The following is a 19,475-nucleotide window of genomic DNA, read 5'->3' as shown; positions in this document are numbered from 1 at the left end:
CGAACTGGGATGACGCAGGTGTTATGAAGCGTATGTTGGGGCGCATCCCGGACCTAGAGATGGGAAATTTGGTAATGAAGGGGTCTTCAACACGGTGCTGGACCCAGGGCTGGACCGGTCCAGATCTAGGACCGGGAGGAGGCCGGCAGCGGCCAAGGTGCTTAAGGGGTTTATGGAGCAGATGGGAGGAGTAGATCCCTGGAGATTTGCTAGACCGAGGAGTAAAGAGTTTTCCTTCTTCTCCCACGTCCATAAAGTATACTCCCGGATAGACTTTTTTGTCCTAGGAAGGGCGCTGATCCCGAAAGTGGTAGGAACGGAATAGTCGGCTATAGCTGTTTCAGATCACGCCCCACATTGGGTGGATCTGGATCTAGGAGAGGAGAAGGAGCAGCGCCCATTTTGGAGATTAGACATGGGACTGTTGGCAGACGAGGGGGTATGTGGAAGGGTGAGGGGATGTATTGAAAGATACCTAGAGGTCAATGATGATGGAGCGGTCCAGGTGGGAGTAGTATGGGAGGCGCTGAAGGCGGTGGTTAGGGGGGAGCTGATTTCCATAAGAGCCCACAGGGGGAAACAAGAGGGTAAAGAAAGGGAGAGACTGATTGGGGAGATTCTGAGGGTAGATAGGCAATATGTGGAGGCCCCGGATGAAGGGCTATACAGGGAAAGACAGAGACTACAGACGGAGTTTGACCTGCTGACCACGGGTAAGGCGGAGAGGCAGTGGAGGAAGGCACAGGGAATACAATATGAATATGGGGAAAAGGCGAGCCGATTGCTGGCCCAACAATATAGGAAGAGGGGGGGCAGCGAGAGAGATCGGAGGAGTTAGGGACAGGGACGGAAGGATGGAGCAGTGAGCGGGGAGGGTGAACGGGGTGTTTAAGTCATTTTATGAGAGGGTGTATAAGTCACAACCCCCGGAGGGGAAAGAGGGAATGATACACTTCCTGGACCAGCTGGAGTTCCCGAGGGTTGAGGAGCAGGAGGTGGCAGGTTTGGGAGCGCAGATTGAGGTGGAGGAGGTGATTAAAGGAATTGGGAACATGCAGGCAGGAATGGCCCCGGGACCAGATGGGTTCCCGGTGGAATTTTACAGGAGATATGTGGACCTACTGGCCCCACTCCTGACGAGAACCTTCAATGAGGCTAAGGAAAGGGGGACGCTACCCCCGACAATGTCGGAGGCGATGATATCGTTGATCCTGAAACGAGACAAAGACCCGCTGCAGTACGGGTCATACAGGCCCATCTCCCTCCTAAATGTAGATGCCAAGTTACTGGCCAAATTGATGGCGACAAGGATAGAGGACTGTGTCCCAGGGGTGGTACATGACGACCAGACAGGGTTTGTTAAAGGGAGGCAATTGAATGCCAATATACGAAGGTTGCTGGGGGTGATGATGATGCCCCCACCGGAGGGGGAGGCGGAGATAGTGGTAACGATGGATGCAGAGAAGGCATTTGATAGAGTGGAGTGGGACTACCTGTGGGAGGTACTGAAGAGATTTGGATTTGGAGAGGGGTTCATCAGATGGGTTCAGCTCCTGTACGGGGCCCCGGTGGCAAGCGTGGTTACAAACAGGCAACGATCCGACTATTTCCGATTACATAGGGGCACAAGACAGGGGTGCCCCCTGTCCCCGTTACTGTTCGCGTTGGCAATCAAGCCATTGGCCATAGCGCTGAGGGGCTCTAAGAAGTGGAGGGGGGTGCTCAGAGGAGGAGAGGAACATCGGGTGTCATTATATGCGGATGACTTGCTGCTGTATGTGGCGGACCCAGTGGAGGGGATGCCAGAGATAATGCAGACACTCAGGGAGTTTGGAGAGTTCTCGGGATATAAATTGAATGTGGGAAAGAGTGAACTTTTTGTGATGCACCCCGGGGAACAGGGCAGGGGGATAGACGATCTGCCGCTGAGGAGAGTAGCAAGGGATTTTCGATATCTAGGGATCCAGGTGGCCAGGAACTGGGGAACCTTGCATAAACTTAACTTTTCACGACTGGTAGAGCAGATAGAGGAGGACTTTAAGAGGTGGGACATGGTGCCCCTGTCATTGGCGGGCAGAGTACAGGCGGTTAAAATGGTGGTCCTCCCGAGGTTTCTTTTCGTGTTTCAGTGCCTCCCCATACTGATTACAAAGGCCTTTTTCAAGAAAGTGGACAGGAGTATTATGAGCTTTGTGTGGGCTGGAAAGACCCCGAGTGTAAAGAGGGGGTTCCTGCAGTGCAGTAAGGACAGAGGGGGACTGGCACTGCCGAGTCTGAGTGACTATTATTGGGCCGCCAACATGTCTATGATATGTAAGTGGATGAGAGAAGAAGAAGGGGCAGCGTGGAGAAGGCTGGAGATGGCGTCTTGTAAGGGAACAAGTTTAAAAGCACTGGTGACGGCGCGGTTACCGTTCCCCCCGAAAAAATACACCACAAACCCAGTAGTGGTGGCGACTTTGAAGATTTGGGGGCAGTGGAGATGACATAGGGGAGTGACGGGTGCCTCGGTGTGGTCCCCGATAAGGAACAATCACAGGTTCGTCCCGGGGAGGATAGATGGGGGATTCCAATCTTGGCAGCGAGCAGGAATTGGGAAGTTGAAGGACTTGTTCTTGGACGGGACGTTCGCGAGTTTGGGAGCATTGGTAGAAAAATACAGGTTGCCACCTGGGAATGCCTTCCGATATATGCAAGTGAGGGCATTTGCGAGGCAACAGGTGAGGGAATTTCCGCAGCTCCCGGCGCAAGGGATCCAGGACAGAGTGATTTCGGGGGCATGGGTCGGTGAAGGTAAAGTGTCCGATATATACAGGGAAATGAGAGACGAGGGGGAGACGATGGTAGAGGAGCTGAAGGGTAAATGGGAGGAGGAGCTGGGGGAAGAGATTGAGGAGGGGCTGTGGGCAGATGCCCTAAGTAGGGTAAATTCCTCGTCCTCGTGTGCCAGGCTTAGCCTGATCCAATTCAAGGTTCTACACAGGGCACATATGACGGGAGCAAGGCTGAGTAGATTTTTTGGAGTGGAGGATAGGTGCGGGAGGTGCGCGGGAAGCCCAGTGAACCACACCCACATGTTTTGGTCATGTCCGGTATTGCATGGGTTCTGGGTGGGTGTGGCAAGAGTGATCTCAAAGGTGGTGGGGGTCCGGGTCGAACCGAGCTGGGGGTTAGCTATATTTGGGGTTGCAGAAGAGCCGGGAGTGCAGGAGGCGAGAGAGGCCGATGTTTTGGCCTTTGCGTCCCAAGTAGCCCGGCGAAGGATTCTACTTACGTGGAAAGAAGCCAAACCCCCGGGCGTGGAGGCCTGGATAAACGACATGGCAGGGTTTATAAAATTGGAGCGAATAAAATACGCACTAAGAGGTTCGGCTCAAGGGTTCACCAGGCGGTGGCAACCGTTCCTTGACTACCTCGCAGAGCGATAAGGGAAAACAGGAAAGACAGCAGCAGCAACCCGGGGGGGGGGGGGGGGGGGGGGGGGGGTGTATTCGGTGTTTGAGTTGTTTTTTTTTTCTTTTCTTTCTTTCCATGCTAGTTGTTTATATTTATTTTTTCAGTATCATTATTTCTCTTTTTTTGTTCTTTTTCTGCACTTGTTGTTAGTTTAATATATTGTTTAAATAACGGTCAATGTACATTTTGTTACAAAGTTGTAAAAATGGAAAATTCTTTTTGATCGAAAAACTTTAATAAAATATATTTTTTTTTAAAAAAGAAAGTAGTTAGCACTGCTGCCTCACAGCGGCAGGAACCTGGGTTCAATTCCGGCCTTGGGTGACTGTGTGGAGATTGCACTTTCTTGCAATGTCCGCGTAGATTTCCTCCTAGTGCCCCAGTTTCTTCCTACAGTCCAAAGATTGGTGGATTGGCCGTGTTAAATTGCCCCTTAGTGTCCAGGGATGTGTGGGTTAGGATAAGGGGCTATTGTGATAGGGCGGAGAAGTGGACTTGGGTGGAGTGCTCTATCAGAGTTTGGTGCGGTTTTGATGCACCGAATGGCCTCCTTCTGCACTGCAAGGATTCTGTGAAAATACCTCAAGTCTTTCCTGTGACTAATTTATAAATAGATAATTAAAATAACATTTTAAAAGGAAAATTTGAAAATTAATAAAATGAAGCTAAATATATAAATCTTCATGCAAGCCATTTATTCTAACTATTCACTGTGATGTATTCAATGTAGATTTTACCTTAGACATTATATAAACAGCACACATCAATAGTTGGTCCAAGTGTCTATCAACCATAAGATCCGTGCAGTTGACCAAAGAATATTCAAAACATGTCCAGATTTTTCTCCTCAAGTCATCAGTAATGTCCAGTTTTGCACAGAGGTCCCGCAGGCGAACACTTGCCAAATGATAAACCTAGTTTAACAACAGTGCAAACAGAAGCATACTTGGTTATAAAAATCATTTTAAACTATCTACCCCATGACATCCTACCATATCCAGTCTCCTCCTCTCTGGACTACATTGGAGAGTGATGAAATGCAGCCACCTCCAACCCAGAGCAGCTCTATTCATTTTAAAAAGCCCAAGAACAGATCCAGAGTTACCCAACCCCAAGAAAACATAACATCGGAAAGCAGGGAAAGCATGGTAAAGAATTCACAAGCTGTTGTCCAATTTTAATTCAGCAAATAGGCTTAACTTACCATTTATTTGCTACAAATGTTATTTAACTAAATGGCAGACAGAAAATGATAGGGTGAAAGTATGTCCAGTTGGAAAAAGGTACAATACAAATCCCAACTGTTATTTCCAGCCTCTCAGATAAATCATTTTCCCGCAGTTTGAAGAAGTGTTGAACATACAAGAATGACTGCACTATGTTACTTTGGCATATTAAAAACCTTTCAAACCTCAACACTGCTTTTGCCCTATATTACTGAGAATAGGAGTGACATGTTTGTTATTCAAACCATAATCACAAATGTATTCTATGAATTTGCATTTACAGCTTTATTACAAGTAACAAAGAAAATATTCCCTCTGGTAGTCCCAATAGGAATCCCAGACCTCAGTTTGAAAGCTGATGTTTAACGCAACTGAAATCTAGGGTGGGATTTTCTGCACAACCCATCGCATGTTTCACAGCTGCGGAGGCGGCCCGCTCAATCAATATTCATATGTCATGTGATGTCACTGTTATGTGTGATGGAGGAGAAGGGGGCCAAGGCCTTTGAAGGGAGTTTTGACAAAGAGTCATCCAGACTCAAAAATGTTAGCTTCCTTCTCTCTTCACAGATGCTGTCAGGCCTGTTGAGATTGTCCAGTATTGTCTGTTTTTGTTTCAGATTCCAGCATCCACAATAATTTGCTTTTATCTTTGAAGGGGGAACTTGTCAGTGACAGGGAAGCGGCTACTGAGGGAGGGAACTTGCAGGCACAGAAGGGGTGGAAGAGAATTGTTGGCCGTGGATGGAGGATGGGGGCAGGGGCGAAGAAGGGAGAAGAATTGCTGATACCTTTGTGGTAGGGGTCACTTCAAATCTCTTCTGATAAGGGCGCCCTTTAAAGATGGTGCCCGATCTCTGGCTGGCTCTATCGGGCCCCAACCATCCAGACTGGCAACATACACCACGCCCCCTGATTTATCTTTTGTCAGAGTACCAGGAAATCTGACCTGGGAACAAGGCAGTGCATCTGCAGAGATACATGCCGGATTTCAGTCAGGGCCTGACATTCTTATGGGAAAATTCTGTCCTAAGTACCTGAAGTTAATACTGGGTATAAAAAGTATTTCTTTCTCCAGTGCTGAAGTACCTCACCATAATAAACGTTCACTCTCATACCCACAATGAAACATACCTTTCTGAAGAACAAAGCTACAGAACCCGTCTTTTTGGGTCTGCTACTCGTGGACACCTGATGTTGATTTTGTCTTTGACCTGGGGATTGTTGAATTGGCACCTGCCCAACAATCTGCACTGCAGTACCAGCTAACTGGTGACTACTGGCAAGGGTCTGGGCAGAAAGGGGTTGAATTGTATTTGCCACAGACTGGGCCTGTCCAGTGACACTGAGCTGAACCGGGATGAAAGTAATTCCTCCATTTTCATTTGCAATACCTGAGGATTAAAAAAAAAATAATTGGCAGTTTGCTAAAGACAAAGCATGGACAAAAATACCTTATAACGTCACTTGACAAGAATAGTTCAAATAATCAAAATGTCCTAAGAACTGATCTTAGATATTTGTGAACGAGGTTTATCAAAATTGTCAAAAGTGCACAAAATACGTTGTGATCTTTGTGAGCCCTAAACTTCCAACTTTAAATCCAAATAAATCTTTTTGCCTGCAACAGTAACACTTCAATTGAAACTTAGCAGAACTTATGCAAAGAAATAAGAAAATTCCAAACCTGGGCGAAATTCTCCAGAAACGGCGCGATGTCCGCCGACTGGCGCCCAAAACGGCGCAAATCAGACGGGCATCGCGCCGCCCCAAAGGTGCGGAATGCTCCGCATCTTTGGGGGCCGAGCCCTAACCTTGAGGGGCTAGGTCGGCACCGGACGAATTTCCGCCCCGCCAGCTGGCGGAAAAGGCCTTTGGTGCCCTGCCAGCTGGCGCGGAAATGACATCTCCGGGCGGCGCATGCGCGGGACTGTCAGCGGCCGCTGACAGCTTCCCACGCATGCGCAGTGGAGGAAGTCTCTTCTGCCTCCGCCATGGTGGAGACCGTGGCGGAGGCGGAAGCGAAAGAGTGCCCCCACGGCACAGGCCTGCCCGCGGATCGGTGGGTCCCGATCGCGGGCCAGGCCACCGTGGGGGCACCCCCCGGGGCCAGAACGCCCCGCGCCCCCCCCCCCCCAGGACCCCGGAGCCCGCTCGCGCCGCCTTGCCCCGCCGCTAAGGTAAGTGGTTTAATTTACGCCGGCGGGACTTCGGCCCATCCGGGCCGGAGAATCGAGCGGGGGGGCCCGCCAACCGGCGTGGCGCGATTCCCGCCCCCGCCGAATCTCTGGTGCCGGAGACTTCGGCAACCGGCGGGGGCGGGATTCACGCCAGCCCCCGGCGATTCTCCGACCCGGCGGGGGGGTCGGAGAATCTCGCCCAAGGTTCCCAGTTGGGTTTTCTGAGCTAATAATAATTTTTGGCTGGTCTTACAAATCAACCACTTAGTAGTTCCTGAAAGATTCCCTCTATCGTTAGTTTATAATTCTGCAGGTAGAAAATTCATATTTGAAAATATTCTGCAGAATTGGCTTTTAAAATTATCTGCAGTCCCATGTTAAAGTTTAAATATCCATAATAATAGGGGCAAGGCAGTAGGTAAATGCTAACAATTTATGTATAAATCACTTGCCTTGAACTGGTATAGTAACAGTTTGTCCATTGGTAGCTGTGACAGTTGCAGTTGCCATGGTGACTAAGGTCTGTCCAGGGACATGTGCAATAGAAACAGTCTCAGTGGTCACATTCTGGACTGGAACGGTGTTAATTGTTTGTTGCTGGGAAATTCTGAGCGTGTTGCTTGAAGAGTCTGGATTGTTGTCACTACCCACAAACAGTCTCCTCCTCGCATTACTTGCAGTCGGAGAGCTATATCGATCGTGCAGTGTGGTAGGTGATGCAATGGGATCTAGAGAGACAGCAGCAGGAGTGCACTTGAGTAATAATTGTTAAAACAAATAAATAAATATTTTTGGACTGCTATTCAGTAGCTTCACCAGATGCATTTTCTGAGAAAGGACACTCTTGTTAGTATTTTAATAAATGCAACGGTATGATCGTCTGCTGCCCAAAATCTCACAATTCAGGACGGGCTACAGGCTGCACTTCATGATTTATTTGGCTTAGTATCACTTGTCCACAGAGCCAACGTGAAGAAGAACAGCACAAGTGAAGCAAACAGCTCAGAACTCATGCAAGTGCCCCAAATGACGCTACCAAGTTATGGGGGATGGGGATTCGAGCTGTGGCGGTGATGACACAAGAATTCCTGATTTGTGCTTCCCGGGCAGAAAATCTCTGCACAATGAGAGCCAAGGTGTAGGGTGTAAATTCATACCTTTCCTGCCACTCTCAGTGCGAACCTCCTTCAACCGCGTATGAGTAATGGGAGAGGACATCTCACTGTTTCCAGTGTTCTCCAGATTTTCAAAGTAATGTGGCGGCATCACCTGAAAGAATGTACAAATTTGAAATTGTTTCTGTTTGTTCCAATATTTCACCATTTCATACTTCACCCTGGTTACTTCTAATTGTTTTCTGTTAATAAGATGAAATGTTAAATTTCTTGTGAAGAAAATACATTGTGTTATAATTCATCAGGATGTGACAAGTGGAGTCCTGCAAGGATCTGCTGGGGCCTCAACTTTTTACAACTCACAGCAATGACTTAGATGAGGGGAGCAAAGACATGGTAGCTTAATTTACAGGTGACACAAAGATAGGTAAGTATGTTGTGAAGAAGACATAAGACATTTTTAGATATATATTGATAGGTTGAGTGAGTGGGCAGAAATTTGGCAGATGGGAGTATAATGTGAAAAAATGCGAAGTTGTTCACTTTGGCAGAAAGAATAAAATTAAACAGAAAACAGTTGCAAAATATCAAGGTGTAGAGATATCTTGGTGTCCACCTGCATGAGTCACGAAAGGTTAGTTTGCAGGTAAAGCGTGTAACCAAGAAGGTTAATGGAATGCTGTCCTTTATTCTTGAAATCTAATTTCTATATTGTTTTAAAAACCTCAATCATATCACCTTGAAAGTCAAGTGAAGCCACTGCCAGCTCTTTAAACATATCCTAAGAATGAAGTGCACTCAGACTGGAGGGTGTGTGTGTGTGTGTGGGGGGGGGGGAAAAGAGTTTTCGCAGTGCTTCTTCCAATCTGCTACAATAATCTTATGGACGATCTGACAAAATTGCATGGCTAGCTGCATTTTCTGAGTGGCTTTAGCAGTTCTTTTCATTACTGCTGATTAGGCAGTAATGGGTGCAGTATGCGCAGTATAGGAAAGGGGCATTAAGCTCTGCACAGCAGTTTTCGAGTGAAACCACCTTATTTATGCTATTCACTGAACAATAAGTTGTAGATGGACACTCACCTCCTCACATGTTGGAACCTTGTTTTCTGCATCTTTAATTCCATCCCAAAGGGGGGATTCTTGTTTCCACGCCATATTTTCCAGGATTGTTTCCTCAATATGATTTAGATGTTTTACTACCTCTCTGAAGAGACCATCCTCCGCCCTTATAAGTACCTCTATCACCTACAAGGCAATTAACTTTGGAAATATTATATCAAAATATACTGCACATAAAAGCACATCAAAGAATTTCCTGTCGCTGCCATCACATTAATATACCTGAATTTATTACAAAGCCTTTTCCCCCAAGGTAGGATCATTTTAGATTGAGGCGCTCTATAACCAGGGATAATTTGCGATTGTGTGCGACATTATGAATTACACTGAACAGGTTTATGTTTGGGATCGGCATTTGGATTGATTTAGAGTAAAAATGTCAATGAAAGTCACTTCCCGATCAGAAGACAGCCTGTCAAATTTACTCACAAACCAACGGTGAAACAATGACATTTTCATAAAGTGTTTGTTTGTCCTGGTTCCGATTTAAAAAACATATTGTCAAAGTTCTTGCCTACAAATGGAAATAAACCCACACTCACTTCACTAGGACCTGTCAGCCTGGCCCCACCGAGAACTCAAATTTACTGAATGGCCAATAGAACCATCACTGAATCTCACTTTCATGATCACCGCTCCTGCTCGTGCAGCCAGTGACAACTTCCTAGAGATGGACAAAATTCCACCATCTGCAGCAGGATCACTGAATTCTCAATGTTTTTGAGGCTGAGCCACTATATTATGATAGATCTTTGTTTATCCTTGGCTCCAGCAACCCTTTCTGCTCTGATAAGTCAAAGCAAGGTTTTCTGGTGGCTATGCTAAGACATATGGCTCTTTTCTGTGTTTAGTACTGTGCGTGCACCAGCTCTGGAGACTTTCGACAGAGGCAGCAGGAACAGAGATCTATTTTATTAGGATCCTATGCATTTTGTGCACAACACCAATTGCCGATGTGGGTGAGAGCATTTAAATTCTATGGGCTGGATTTTATGCTGCGGGTGGGCTCCCGTGCAACTCCTCCTTTTACTTAGCTGGCTCTGCCCCCCTTTAATTAAAGGGTGACAGCCCTTTAATTAGCATGAGGCAGGAATTTTGTCCACCTCATATTGCTGCTGGCCACTGACTGCACGAGCAGGAACGGTGACCTTGGAGATAGGATTCAGTGATGGTCCTGCTGGACATTCAGTAAATACGAGTTCTCGTTGGGGCCAGGCTGACAGGTCTAGGTGAGGTGGAAGGTGCGTGTGTGTGGTGGTGGTGGTGGTGGTGGTGGTTGGGGGGGGGGGAGGCTGCATGATGGACAGGGCAGGGGTGAGGGCAGATGTAGGGAGGCAAACTGAGGGGGGTGGGGTTGGCATTTCCGAATGACACAGGAGACTGGGTATAAGACAACTGAGAAGCAGCCTGTTGGGTTAAATCTCCTGGGCTATACATTGGGCCACACCACCCATTGTATCAGAGTAGCAGCGAGATGAGGGCCTGAGTTGGGCATTAATTGCCTACTTTTGGGCCTCAATTGAGTCATGTGCGGGTGACCCATCTGATTCCTGTAAAATCATTGGGAGGGAGGCGGGGTGACCAGGCCAGAGGGATGCTGCCAATGGCACAGCATCCCTATTTAAGTGAAAATAAAAAGTGAAAATCATTTATTGTCACAAGTAGGCTTCAAATGAAGTTACTGTGAAAAGCCCCTAGTCACCACATTCCGGCGCCTGTTCGGGGAGGCTGGTACGGGAATTGAACCGTGCTGCTGGCCTGCCTTGGTCTGCTTTCAAAGACAGCGATTTAGCCCTGTGCTAAACCAGCCCCTAAGGATCTACACCCATCTGTTTTTGCGCCTGCTGGTAACCCTTAAGATCAACCCCATATAACTGAAGTGAGAGTGACAATTTTAACACCTTTCACATCACTGGCAGGTGTCTTCACTGAAGACTACCCAGGAAAACTGGAAACAGAAGTTCCTGGTTTCTCTGTCAGATTGATAATTCTGTGAAAAGGCAGCCAAAGACCTATAAAACCCTCTGGAATGTTTTGTTTTCTCTTATAAGGTTATAGAAAGACTGCAATGAGGATTGGAGTTCATTGAGCTGCTGTTTATCACTGCAGCATGCATGCCAATTAAATCACTGTCGGGATCCTGTGCTGACTTTAAGAGCTGCAAGAGTTGTACAATTTTTCCTCCCCAAATTCACTTTCCAGGCAACAGCCTGCCTGTTGCTCACACAAGGCACTTAAGTGACTGAACAAAAATTACAGGTGGGTTCGGCCGAGGTTAAGAGGGGCCATTTTAAAAGTGCACCACTAGATTTATATTACCGTGGGTGTGGTTTTTAAAAAAAAAAAGAGAATCATGGAGACCACAAAGGTACAAACAAAAAAGAGCTTTGTTGGAAAGGCATCTTCTCTACAGGCTGCTAGACTACACGGACTATTAGCCTGCCCAAACTGCTGATGATGTCATCAGTATGTCACATGCTCAAATTCTTAGTGACCTTGTTCTAACTAGGATCAAACATGAATACACAACAGTGGTGAAGTAAAATAGGGCCATCTTTTGTAATCCGAGTCTTCAAAATATAGACATACATGAAGAAAATGGTGATCGCAATTGTGAAAGAAGAACAGATTGCAATTTCAATACAGGTTGAAAATTTTCTATCCAAAACGGCCGCGCCGCGTAAATGACGTCACCCGCCCATGCGCATGCGTGGTTGACATCCTCCCTGAGGCCGTCCCGCAAGAAGATGACGGATAGATCTTGCGGGGCAGCGGAGGAAAGGAGGTCCTTCAGAGAGGCCGGCCCGCCGATCGGTGGGCACCGATCGCGGGCCAGACCTCTTTTGAGGCTGCCTCCTGTGCAGGAGCTCTCCCCACCCTCATAGGCCGTCCCCTAGCGTTCCCGCGCTATTCCTGCCAGCAGCGACCAGGTGTGGACGCCACCGGCGGGAATCCATTGTGTTCGGCATTCCGCTCGGCCCATCCGTGCCGGAGAATCGCCACTCGCCCTTTACAAACGGCGAGCGGCGATTCTCCCAGCGGCCAGCCGCGATTCTCACAGCGCCGGTTTGGGGGGGTTGGGAGAATCGCGTGCGGGTGCCGGGGCGGCGTGGCGGGACTCGAGCGGCGCCGCGTCAATTCTCCCACCCGGCGTGGTGGGGGGGGGGGGGGAATTCCTCCCGGTGTGTATCACATTTCGGAATTTTTCAGATTTCGGAATATACCGCGCAGACAGGGCGCATTGGCAACTGCACATGTGCGGTGCGCTTTGGGAACTGCGCTTGTGCGGAACGTTGAGAACAGCACATGTGTGGTGCGGATTGGAAACTGCGCATGTGCTCCTACGTGACTGCTTGGAGACAGTGGATGGTCCATATTTAAGAACTCAGCAACCAACCTAAATGAATATGCCACCACCGTCACAGACTTCATCAGCAATGTGTGGGCGACTGCGTGCCAAAGGAAGCAGTATGTATGTTCCCCAACTGGAAACCATGGCTTAATTGGGAGATTGACTCCCTACTGAAAGACAGGTCTGATATTGTCAAGCCAGGCGACCCTGACCTATACAAGAAATCTAGGTACGACCTCCACAAAGCCATCTGGGATGCCAAGAGACAATATCAGACCAAGCTAGAGTCATAGACTAGCATTACAGACTCTTGGTGGTTGTGGCAAGGCCGAAACAACATAACGGGCTACAAAGCGAAGCCGAGCAGTATCTCTGGCAGTAGCGCACCCCTCCCCGATGTACTCAATGCATTCTATGCTCGGTCCGAGCAGGAAACCATCAATCTGCTGTCGACTGCCCCAGCAGCCCCGGACACACCCATGTCCACTGTCATTGCTTTCGTGCGTTGGGAACTGTGTAGCATGCTTGAAAAAAAGTGAGATTTCAGAATTTTTCTGTTTTTGGAATTTCGCATAAGGGATGCTCAACCTGCAATACACAATAATTACCAGCAAAGTAAAGGTGGAGATCGGCAATTCACGGCCCTGCCATGGCAGGGCCTGCTGTTGGTGATGTGGTAGGCCGGTGAAGTGGTAGGCCAGTCAAAATCCCACTGACTTTCGGCAGGACCAGAAGATCCTGGCGGTGGGCAGGGACAGAATATCCCAGCCATAATCTTTCTTCATGCAATCACTCAAGGATAACACAGAGGCTCATCCTGAAGTTTAAATTGAAAAGAACTGATAGAAGGTCAACATGTACTGCTATGCATTGCTTACCTTATAAAAATGATAGGGTGGAAGGTCATAGATCTCAATGATCCAAGAATAGTCTCCTGGAGGTTTATAGGAAAAGATAACAATTTCAAGGCAGCAAGCCAGAAGTGATCGATGAAATATATCTTGTTCCAATATACCCTGTATAAAGAGCAGAGACATTTGCCAGAGATTGTTAAATGTAAACTATGAACATCAGACATTAATTTGGTTGATTCTTTATCGTACATATGAATATGGTGGTCTGTATAACACATATAGGTCCAAGTGGCTATTATGAGAGCTCACACTAATGCTTTTAATTTCCTGTGGCCGTTTGTTCATAATTGGCTACACTATCTGGTGACACCACACCGCTGATGATGTACATCAGGTGGAGGCAGGAACCTCCAGGCGAGACAGCAGTCGGAGTCTGCTGAATCCCAGGACCCAGCTGGGTCCCAGCCTGATGATGTGCTTGTGGAAGGGGGTTACCCGGAGCTGATGGAGACGTTAGGGAATGGCTGGGACATTCAGAGCGAGATGTCAGCATTGCTCCAGCAGATCCATAGCAGCTTGGAGGATCCCAGAGGCTACGTGCGCAGGAGGTGGCAGCGGCAATGAGTGGCACCGAGGCCAACACTGCTCGGGTGGCGACCGCAGTGGAGTGCCTTGTACATGATGTCGGAACATGAGTGAAGGTGTCCAAGACGTCGCGCAGTCGGTGACGGCCATGGCTGATAACCTCAGCAGAATGACCGCCTCACTGGGGGATGTCACCCAGCACCAGGCTGACCTTGATGAGGTTCTGCAGGACATGTCCCGCTCGCAGATGGGCATGGCCAAAGTGCTGCAGAGCTTGTCCCCGTCGCAGGTGGGCATGGCTGAGGCTGCAGAGCATATCCCAGTCACAGAGGAGCATCTCTGAGGGTGTTGACATGATGGTGTGGACCGTGGAGAACCGCCAGGGCTGGCAGAGCCAGATGATGCAGAAACAGCTGGTGCTCGAACCAGCTATCCCTCCGTCCCAAGGTGGACCCCAGGGCCATTAGGGCACCTATCGGGAGGACTGGGTGCTGAATGCCAGGCCAGGTCTATCCCATGGAGTGGCGTCGGTGGGCACCAGCTGCCCCCAGATCCACCGCTCTGATGTGGCCGCCTCTCGAGGTCAGCACATGGGATATGGCGGCATGGCTGTGCATGTGCCGCTGACAAGTGAGTTGGGGCCTTCCGGCCCCAGAGCTCCCAGAGGATGCCCGCCAGGGGCATCGAGGGCAACGGGATGAGGTAGGCAGCTGGCAGCCTCCACCTCTGATGTGCATCCTGGGGAAATACCTAGACGTAGCGGTAGAACTAGGAGGGTCAAGCACATTGAGGATCACTGAGGGCACCAGGGGAGGGGAGGGGGGGTTGGGGGGTCGCCACTACGGGAGTGGGTCTTGTACAGCACATTAAACTCCTTTTTGCACAACAATTATGATGCCTCTGCCACTTCACACAATGCGGACTGACCTCCAGACCCTTGCCCATCTCTCCAGGCACCCTCTCCACGTGGCGCTGACCCACCCTCCAGCTGTGGGCATGTCCCCAAAGCTGCGTCCCATCCCCTGGGTGTTCGGGTGTTGCATATGTGGTGTTGCCTCCCGCATTGTTCAAGCACAGTGTCCAGGCATCAGGTGTGATTGGGATGCTAGGTAATGACTCCCACATGTAACATGGCCTGTCCACCCACGGGAATCCACTTGGCATGTTTGAATCTGTTTTTAAAATATTTTGATTTGCACTTACAGTCAGATCCATCTCTCCTAACCTCCTCTTTTCTTGCTCAATGACTGTCTCCAGGACTTTGTAGTAAAGAATCTCTGCAAGTCGAAGGCGCTTTGTAGTATTATCTGTGCAATTAAAGACCAACCATATCAGCAGACCCATCCACAACAAACCACTATTTATCACTTTCTTCCAACAAAACAATTTACTCCAACTCAAGTTAGGATAACCCTCCTTAACTCAATAAAAACTCCCTCATTCTTACTCATAGGAAAATAGGAAAAGATGAACATAAAAGATAAAGAAGGGCCCAGGCAGGAATGTCTGGAGGTAGTGAGAAATGCATCTGAGTGAATCAAAGTGAGCTTTGGAGGGACATGTTGAAGATGGGCTAAGAATAGCACAAGGTCGATTAGAACTTGCAAGAAAAGGAATTTAAATTAAGAGGGATGGGATTTGATTGATATGGGTTGTAGACATCCTGAGCTCAAGGAATTTGTAGAAGAAATGGATGACAGAACAACTCAATAACCTAAGGTCCAATCAAGATTTCTTACCCTATGACTAATGGTATGTATAAAGAGGTTGTGAGAAAAATCTGTTCCAGTCATGTCCCTAGTAATGTTTTCTCAAATATGTTCATTTGTGTTCATTTTTCTATGGAAGAATGCATTTACAATACAATATATTAAAAATCAATGTATTTTTTCATCATTCATGGGTTGTGGGCATCCCCAGAAACACAAGCATTTGTTGCCCAGCATCCAATGGAGGCGAGCGGGCTTCTTGATCCGCTGCAGTCCTTGTGGTGCAGTTAAGAGAGGGAGTTCCAGGATTTGTACCCAGCAAGATTAAGGGAAAAGTGATAGAATGCCAAGTCAGAATGGGGTGTGACTTGCAAGGGAACTTGCAGGTGGTGTTCCCGTTGACTGTTTTTAAAAATGTTTTCCTTCACAGGAAGTGGATGTGGCTGGCTAGACCAGCATTAATTGCCCATCCCTAGGCCTGCTGTCCTTGTTCCAGGTGGTAGAGGTCTTTGATTTGGAAGTAGCCTTGGCGGGTTGCTACAGTTCAAATTGTATGTGATACACACTACTGCCACTGTGCATCGGTGATGGAAATGGTGCCCAACAAGCAGGTTTTTGTCCTGGATGGTGTTGAGCTTTTTGAGTGTCACTGGAGCTGCACTTATTCAGGCAAGCAGAGAGTATTCCATTACTCAGAGATAGTGGAAAGACTATGGGGAGTCAGATGGCGAGTTACGCATCACAGAATACTCAGCCTCTGATCAGTTCTTATAGCCACAGACCTTTTGAGACTGTTCCAATTAAGCTTCTGGTTATTGATAACCCTGCTGTTGACCCCCAGGATCATTATGTAGCTGATTTTCCTGTTCCATTTGGTAGTGATTTTTCAGTAACTTAAACTGTTAATTGTATTTAGCATCACCCGTACTGACCTATTGAGAAGCCAGAGTGATCCTTGGTGGACTGTGTGTAATGGTGACAAAATATTTCACCCATCTCTTTGACTCTGTTGAGGACAGACTGTGTGGGATCTCTGGAGCATGACCTGACAAAAAGATAAACACAATTGTCATGTATCTGAACAGTTGTGAATTGAAATCCGATTCCTTCAGAGTGTGGATTCCTGTTTCAATAAGAGAAAATGTTCTGCATAATTAATTAACTGTGAACAAAGCTGCAGAGATCTGCAGCTCTGTTAGCAGACTGTTAATTGTGAAGAAAAATTGCCGTGCATCTTTAAATTACAAATGCGTAACTAAAGAACTAGATAACTTCCATGTCATATGGCACCATAATAGAGACCAGTATCAGTTAGATCATTTTTTAAAAATCACTCCATTAGATCATTTTTAAAATCACCCCATTCCCTTAGTTTAACACCATGACCGGGATTCTCTGAGCCTCCGCGCCGCAATCGCGCTCGGCGCGGGGGAGGAGAATGGGACGTCAGACCCACAGTTGGGTCCGACGCCGTCCCGCGATTCTCCAGGGACTGGAGAATCGACGCCAATCACACACACACGGTCGCTGTGGCACCCGTCGGGGGCCACTGAAAGAGGACCCCGCGGTGATTCTCCGCCGGCAACTGGCCGAGTTCCTGCAGGCGTGGTTCACTCATGGTTCCAAACGGCAGGCACTCGGAGCGGCGGCTGCGGATACAGTGGTGGGGGGCAGGGTGTCCGTCACCGGGGGGGCCTCCAGGACGGCCAGGCTCGCGATCAGGGGCCACCGATCGGCGGAGCGCACGATCTGGGAGGGGGGGGGGGGGCGGGGAGGTTGGCCTATATTGTCGGGGCCGGCGCAGAAGTGCAGGGCCCCGTATCGGCAGCCGGAGCTGCGTGAACTACTCCGCGTCCTGCTAGCCCCCTTCAAAATGGAGAATCACTCTGGGCTTTCTAGAAAAAAGTCCAGAGTGATTTGTGCCGTTTTCTCATGGCCTTGGGGACATAGCCCCATTATCAGAGAATTCCGCCCCAGGTTGGAACATTCATACATAGGCATGGGCTTACATTCACTGGTCTTTATTTCGTAATTTTCTAGTATCTTTATCTTCAAACAGAACTCATGCATTTTGGAAAATAAATTAACAACTTTCATGCCAATTGCAGCTGGTAGATTATTCCATATAGTAACATATTTTTGTGGGAGGAAAGCCATATTTAAAATTTCAGCTCTTGATCTCCTATCTTTAGTTCATGCCACCTTAATGTTTTCCTTCTGTACTGATCAATGTTTTAAATATTTCAATTTTATTTTCCCCAAGATTCTGTTTCAGACAGAATGATGGAAAGTGCCTCACTTGACCTAAAGTCAATGCAAATAAAAATCAAGAGAGATATAACAAGTGATGCTAATTCATTATCCTCTACTATGCGCGAACTTGTAAAGTCAAAATCATCACCAGTAGTTGTATGTTATATCTGACATATCCTGCATTTACTTGCTTTATTGATGGCTGCTTCATTTTTATTTTCAGTCCAGTTCACAGTACCTTCAGAATGCCTTCAAACTCCATCTTTTGCTAGGGTTTCTCTACACCAAACCTTTTGAGACACTTTGAATGTAGCTGATTCCTCTCTCAAACTATAATCTTACCATCTTTCAATTTGCTCCTCTTGGGAAAAGAATATTGCAGCCTCAAAATCCAATTTTTTCATCCAATGAATTAATTTTCGCCCTGAGAGGAGCTTTCAGCAACATGATAGCTCCAGCACTAATACTGCCTAACCCGTCTTTGTAACAGCGCCCCTCCCCATTCTTGTCTCAGTTCACCTGTTGTTAAACCTCTTACCCATGCCTTTGTCTCCAGACTTGGTTTTTCCATGCTCTCCAACCTTCTACCCTCCAAAAACATGAGCTCATCCGAAACTGGATTGCTTGGGCTGGTTTAGCCCAGTGGGCTAGACAGCTGGGTTGTGATGCGGAACAAGGCCAGCAGCGCGGGTTCAATTCCCGTACCAGCTGAGAATTCGGAATTCTCCCTCTGTGTACCCGAACAGGCGCCAGAATGTGGCGACTAGAGGCTTTTCACAACTTCATTGCAGTGTAAATGTAAGCCTACTTGTGACAATAAAGGTTATATGTAACTGCTGCCAGCATCCTAACGTGCACCAGGTCCTGTTCATCCATCACCCTTGTGCTCACTGACTTACATCACTTCCCGGTTTCGCAAGGCCTCAGTGTTAAAATTCAGGGCCGGGTTCTCTGCGAACCGGCGGGGCGGGCCACTCCGGCGCCGAGGAGTGGCGTGAACAACTCCGGCGTCGGGCCGCCCTGAAGGTGCAGAATCCTCCGCATCTTCAGGGGCTAGGCTGGCGCCGGAGTGTTTGCTGCCGCGCCAGCCGGCGCGGAAGGGCTTGGCACCACGCCAACTGGCGCCGAAGGACCTCCACCGGCCGGCGCAAGTTGACGCATGCGCAGGAGCGCCAGCATGTGCTGGCGTCATCCCAGCGCAGGTGGGTTCTTCTCTGCACCGGCCATGATGGAGGTTGACAACGGCCGATATGGAGAGAAAGAGTGCGCCCACGGGCCAGGCCACCGTGGGGGCACCCCCACGGGGCCAGATCCCCCGCGCGCCCCCGAGGACTCTGCAGGCTGCCCGTGGAGCTAGGTCCCGCCGCTGAGGACCTGTTGTGATTTACGCCGGCGGGACCTGCCGAAAACGGGTGGCCACACGGCCCATCGCGGGCTAGAGAATCGCCGGGGGGGGGGGGGGGGGGCGCTGCCAGCAGCCGCCGACCGGTGCGCCGCGATTCCCGCCCCCGCCAAAGGATTCGGCAGCTAGCGGGGTTCACCCCAGCGCCGGAGAATCCCGCCCCATATCTTTGATTGCTTATACCATATATGGCCTCACCCTTTTCTATCACTTAACCTCAT

The 19,475-nt window shown here is 48.6% G+C and overlaps 1 protein-coding gene across 2 annotated transcripts in view; it reads right to left on the bottom strand.

The window, feature by feature from the left end:
* The window catches only part of rbl2 (retinoblastoma-like 2 (p130)), a 239,909-nt gene that overhangs the window by 40,804 nt on the left and 179,630 nt on the right, over window positions 1-19,475 (bottom strand). For both annotated transcript variants that reach the window (XM_072518251.1, XM_072518252.1), the window contains exons 10-17: window positions 16,532-16,644; window positions 15,094-15,197; window positions 13,330-13,467; window positions 9,061-9,225; window positions 8,020-8,131; window positions 7,315-7,590; window positions 5,817-6,076; window positions 4,194-4,370 (exon numbers count right to left, since the gene is read on the bottom strand). In XM_072518251.1, the coding sequence (XP_072374352.1) occupies window positions 4,194-4,370; window positions 5,817-6,076; window positions 7,315-7,590; window positions 8,020-8,131; window positions 9,061-9,225; window positions 13,330-13,467; window positions 15,094-15,197; window positions 16,532-16,644 (1,345 nt within the window). The remainder of the gene's footprint in view (window positions 1-4,193; window positions 4,371-5,816; window positions 6,077-7,314; window positions 7,591-8,019; window positions 8,132-9,060; window positions 9,226-13,329; window positions 13,468-15,093; window positions 15,198-16,531; window positions 16,645-19,475) is intronic.

The sequence above is a fragment of the Scyliorhinus torazame genome, chromosome 10 (assembly GCF_047496885.1).
Source record: "Scyliorhinus torazame isolate Kashiwa2021f chromosome 10, sScyTor2.1, whole genome shotgun sequence".
NCBI lineage: Eukaryota > Metazoa > Chordata > Chondrichthyes > Carcharhiniformes > Scyliorhinidae > Scyliorhinus > Scyliorhinus torazame.
This window is presented reverse-complemented; position numbering and strand designations above follow the sequence as displayed.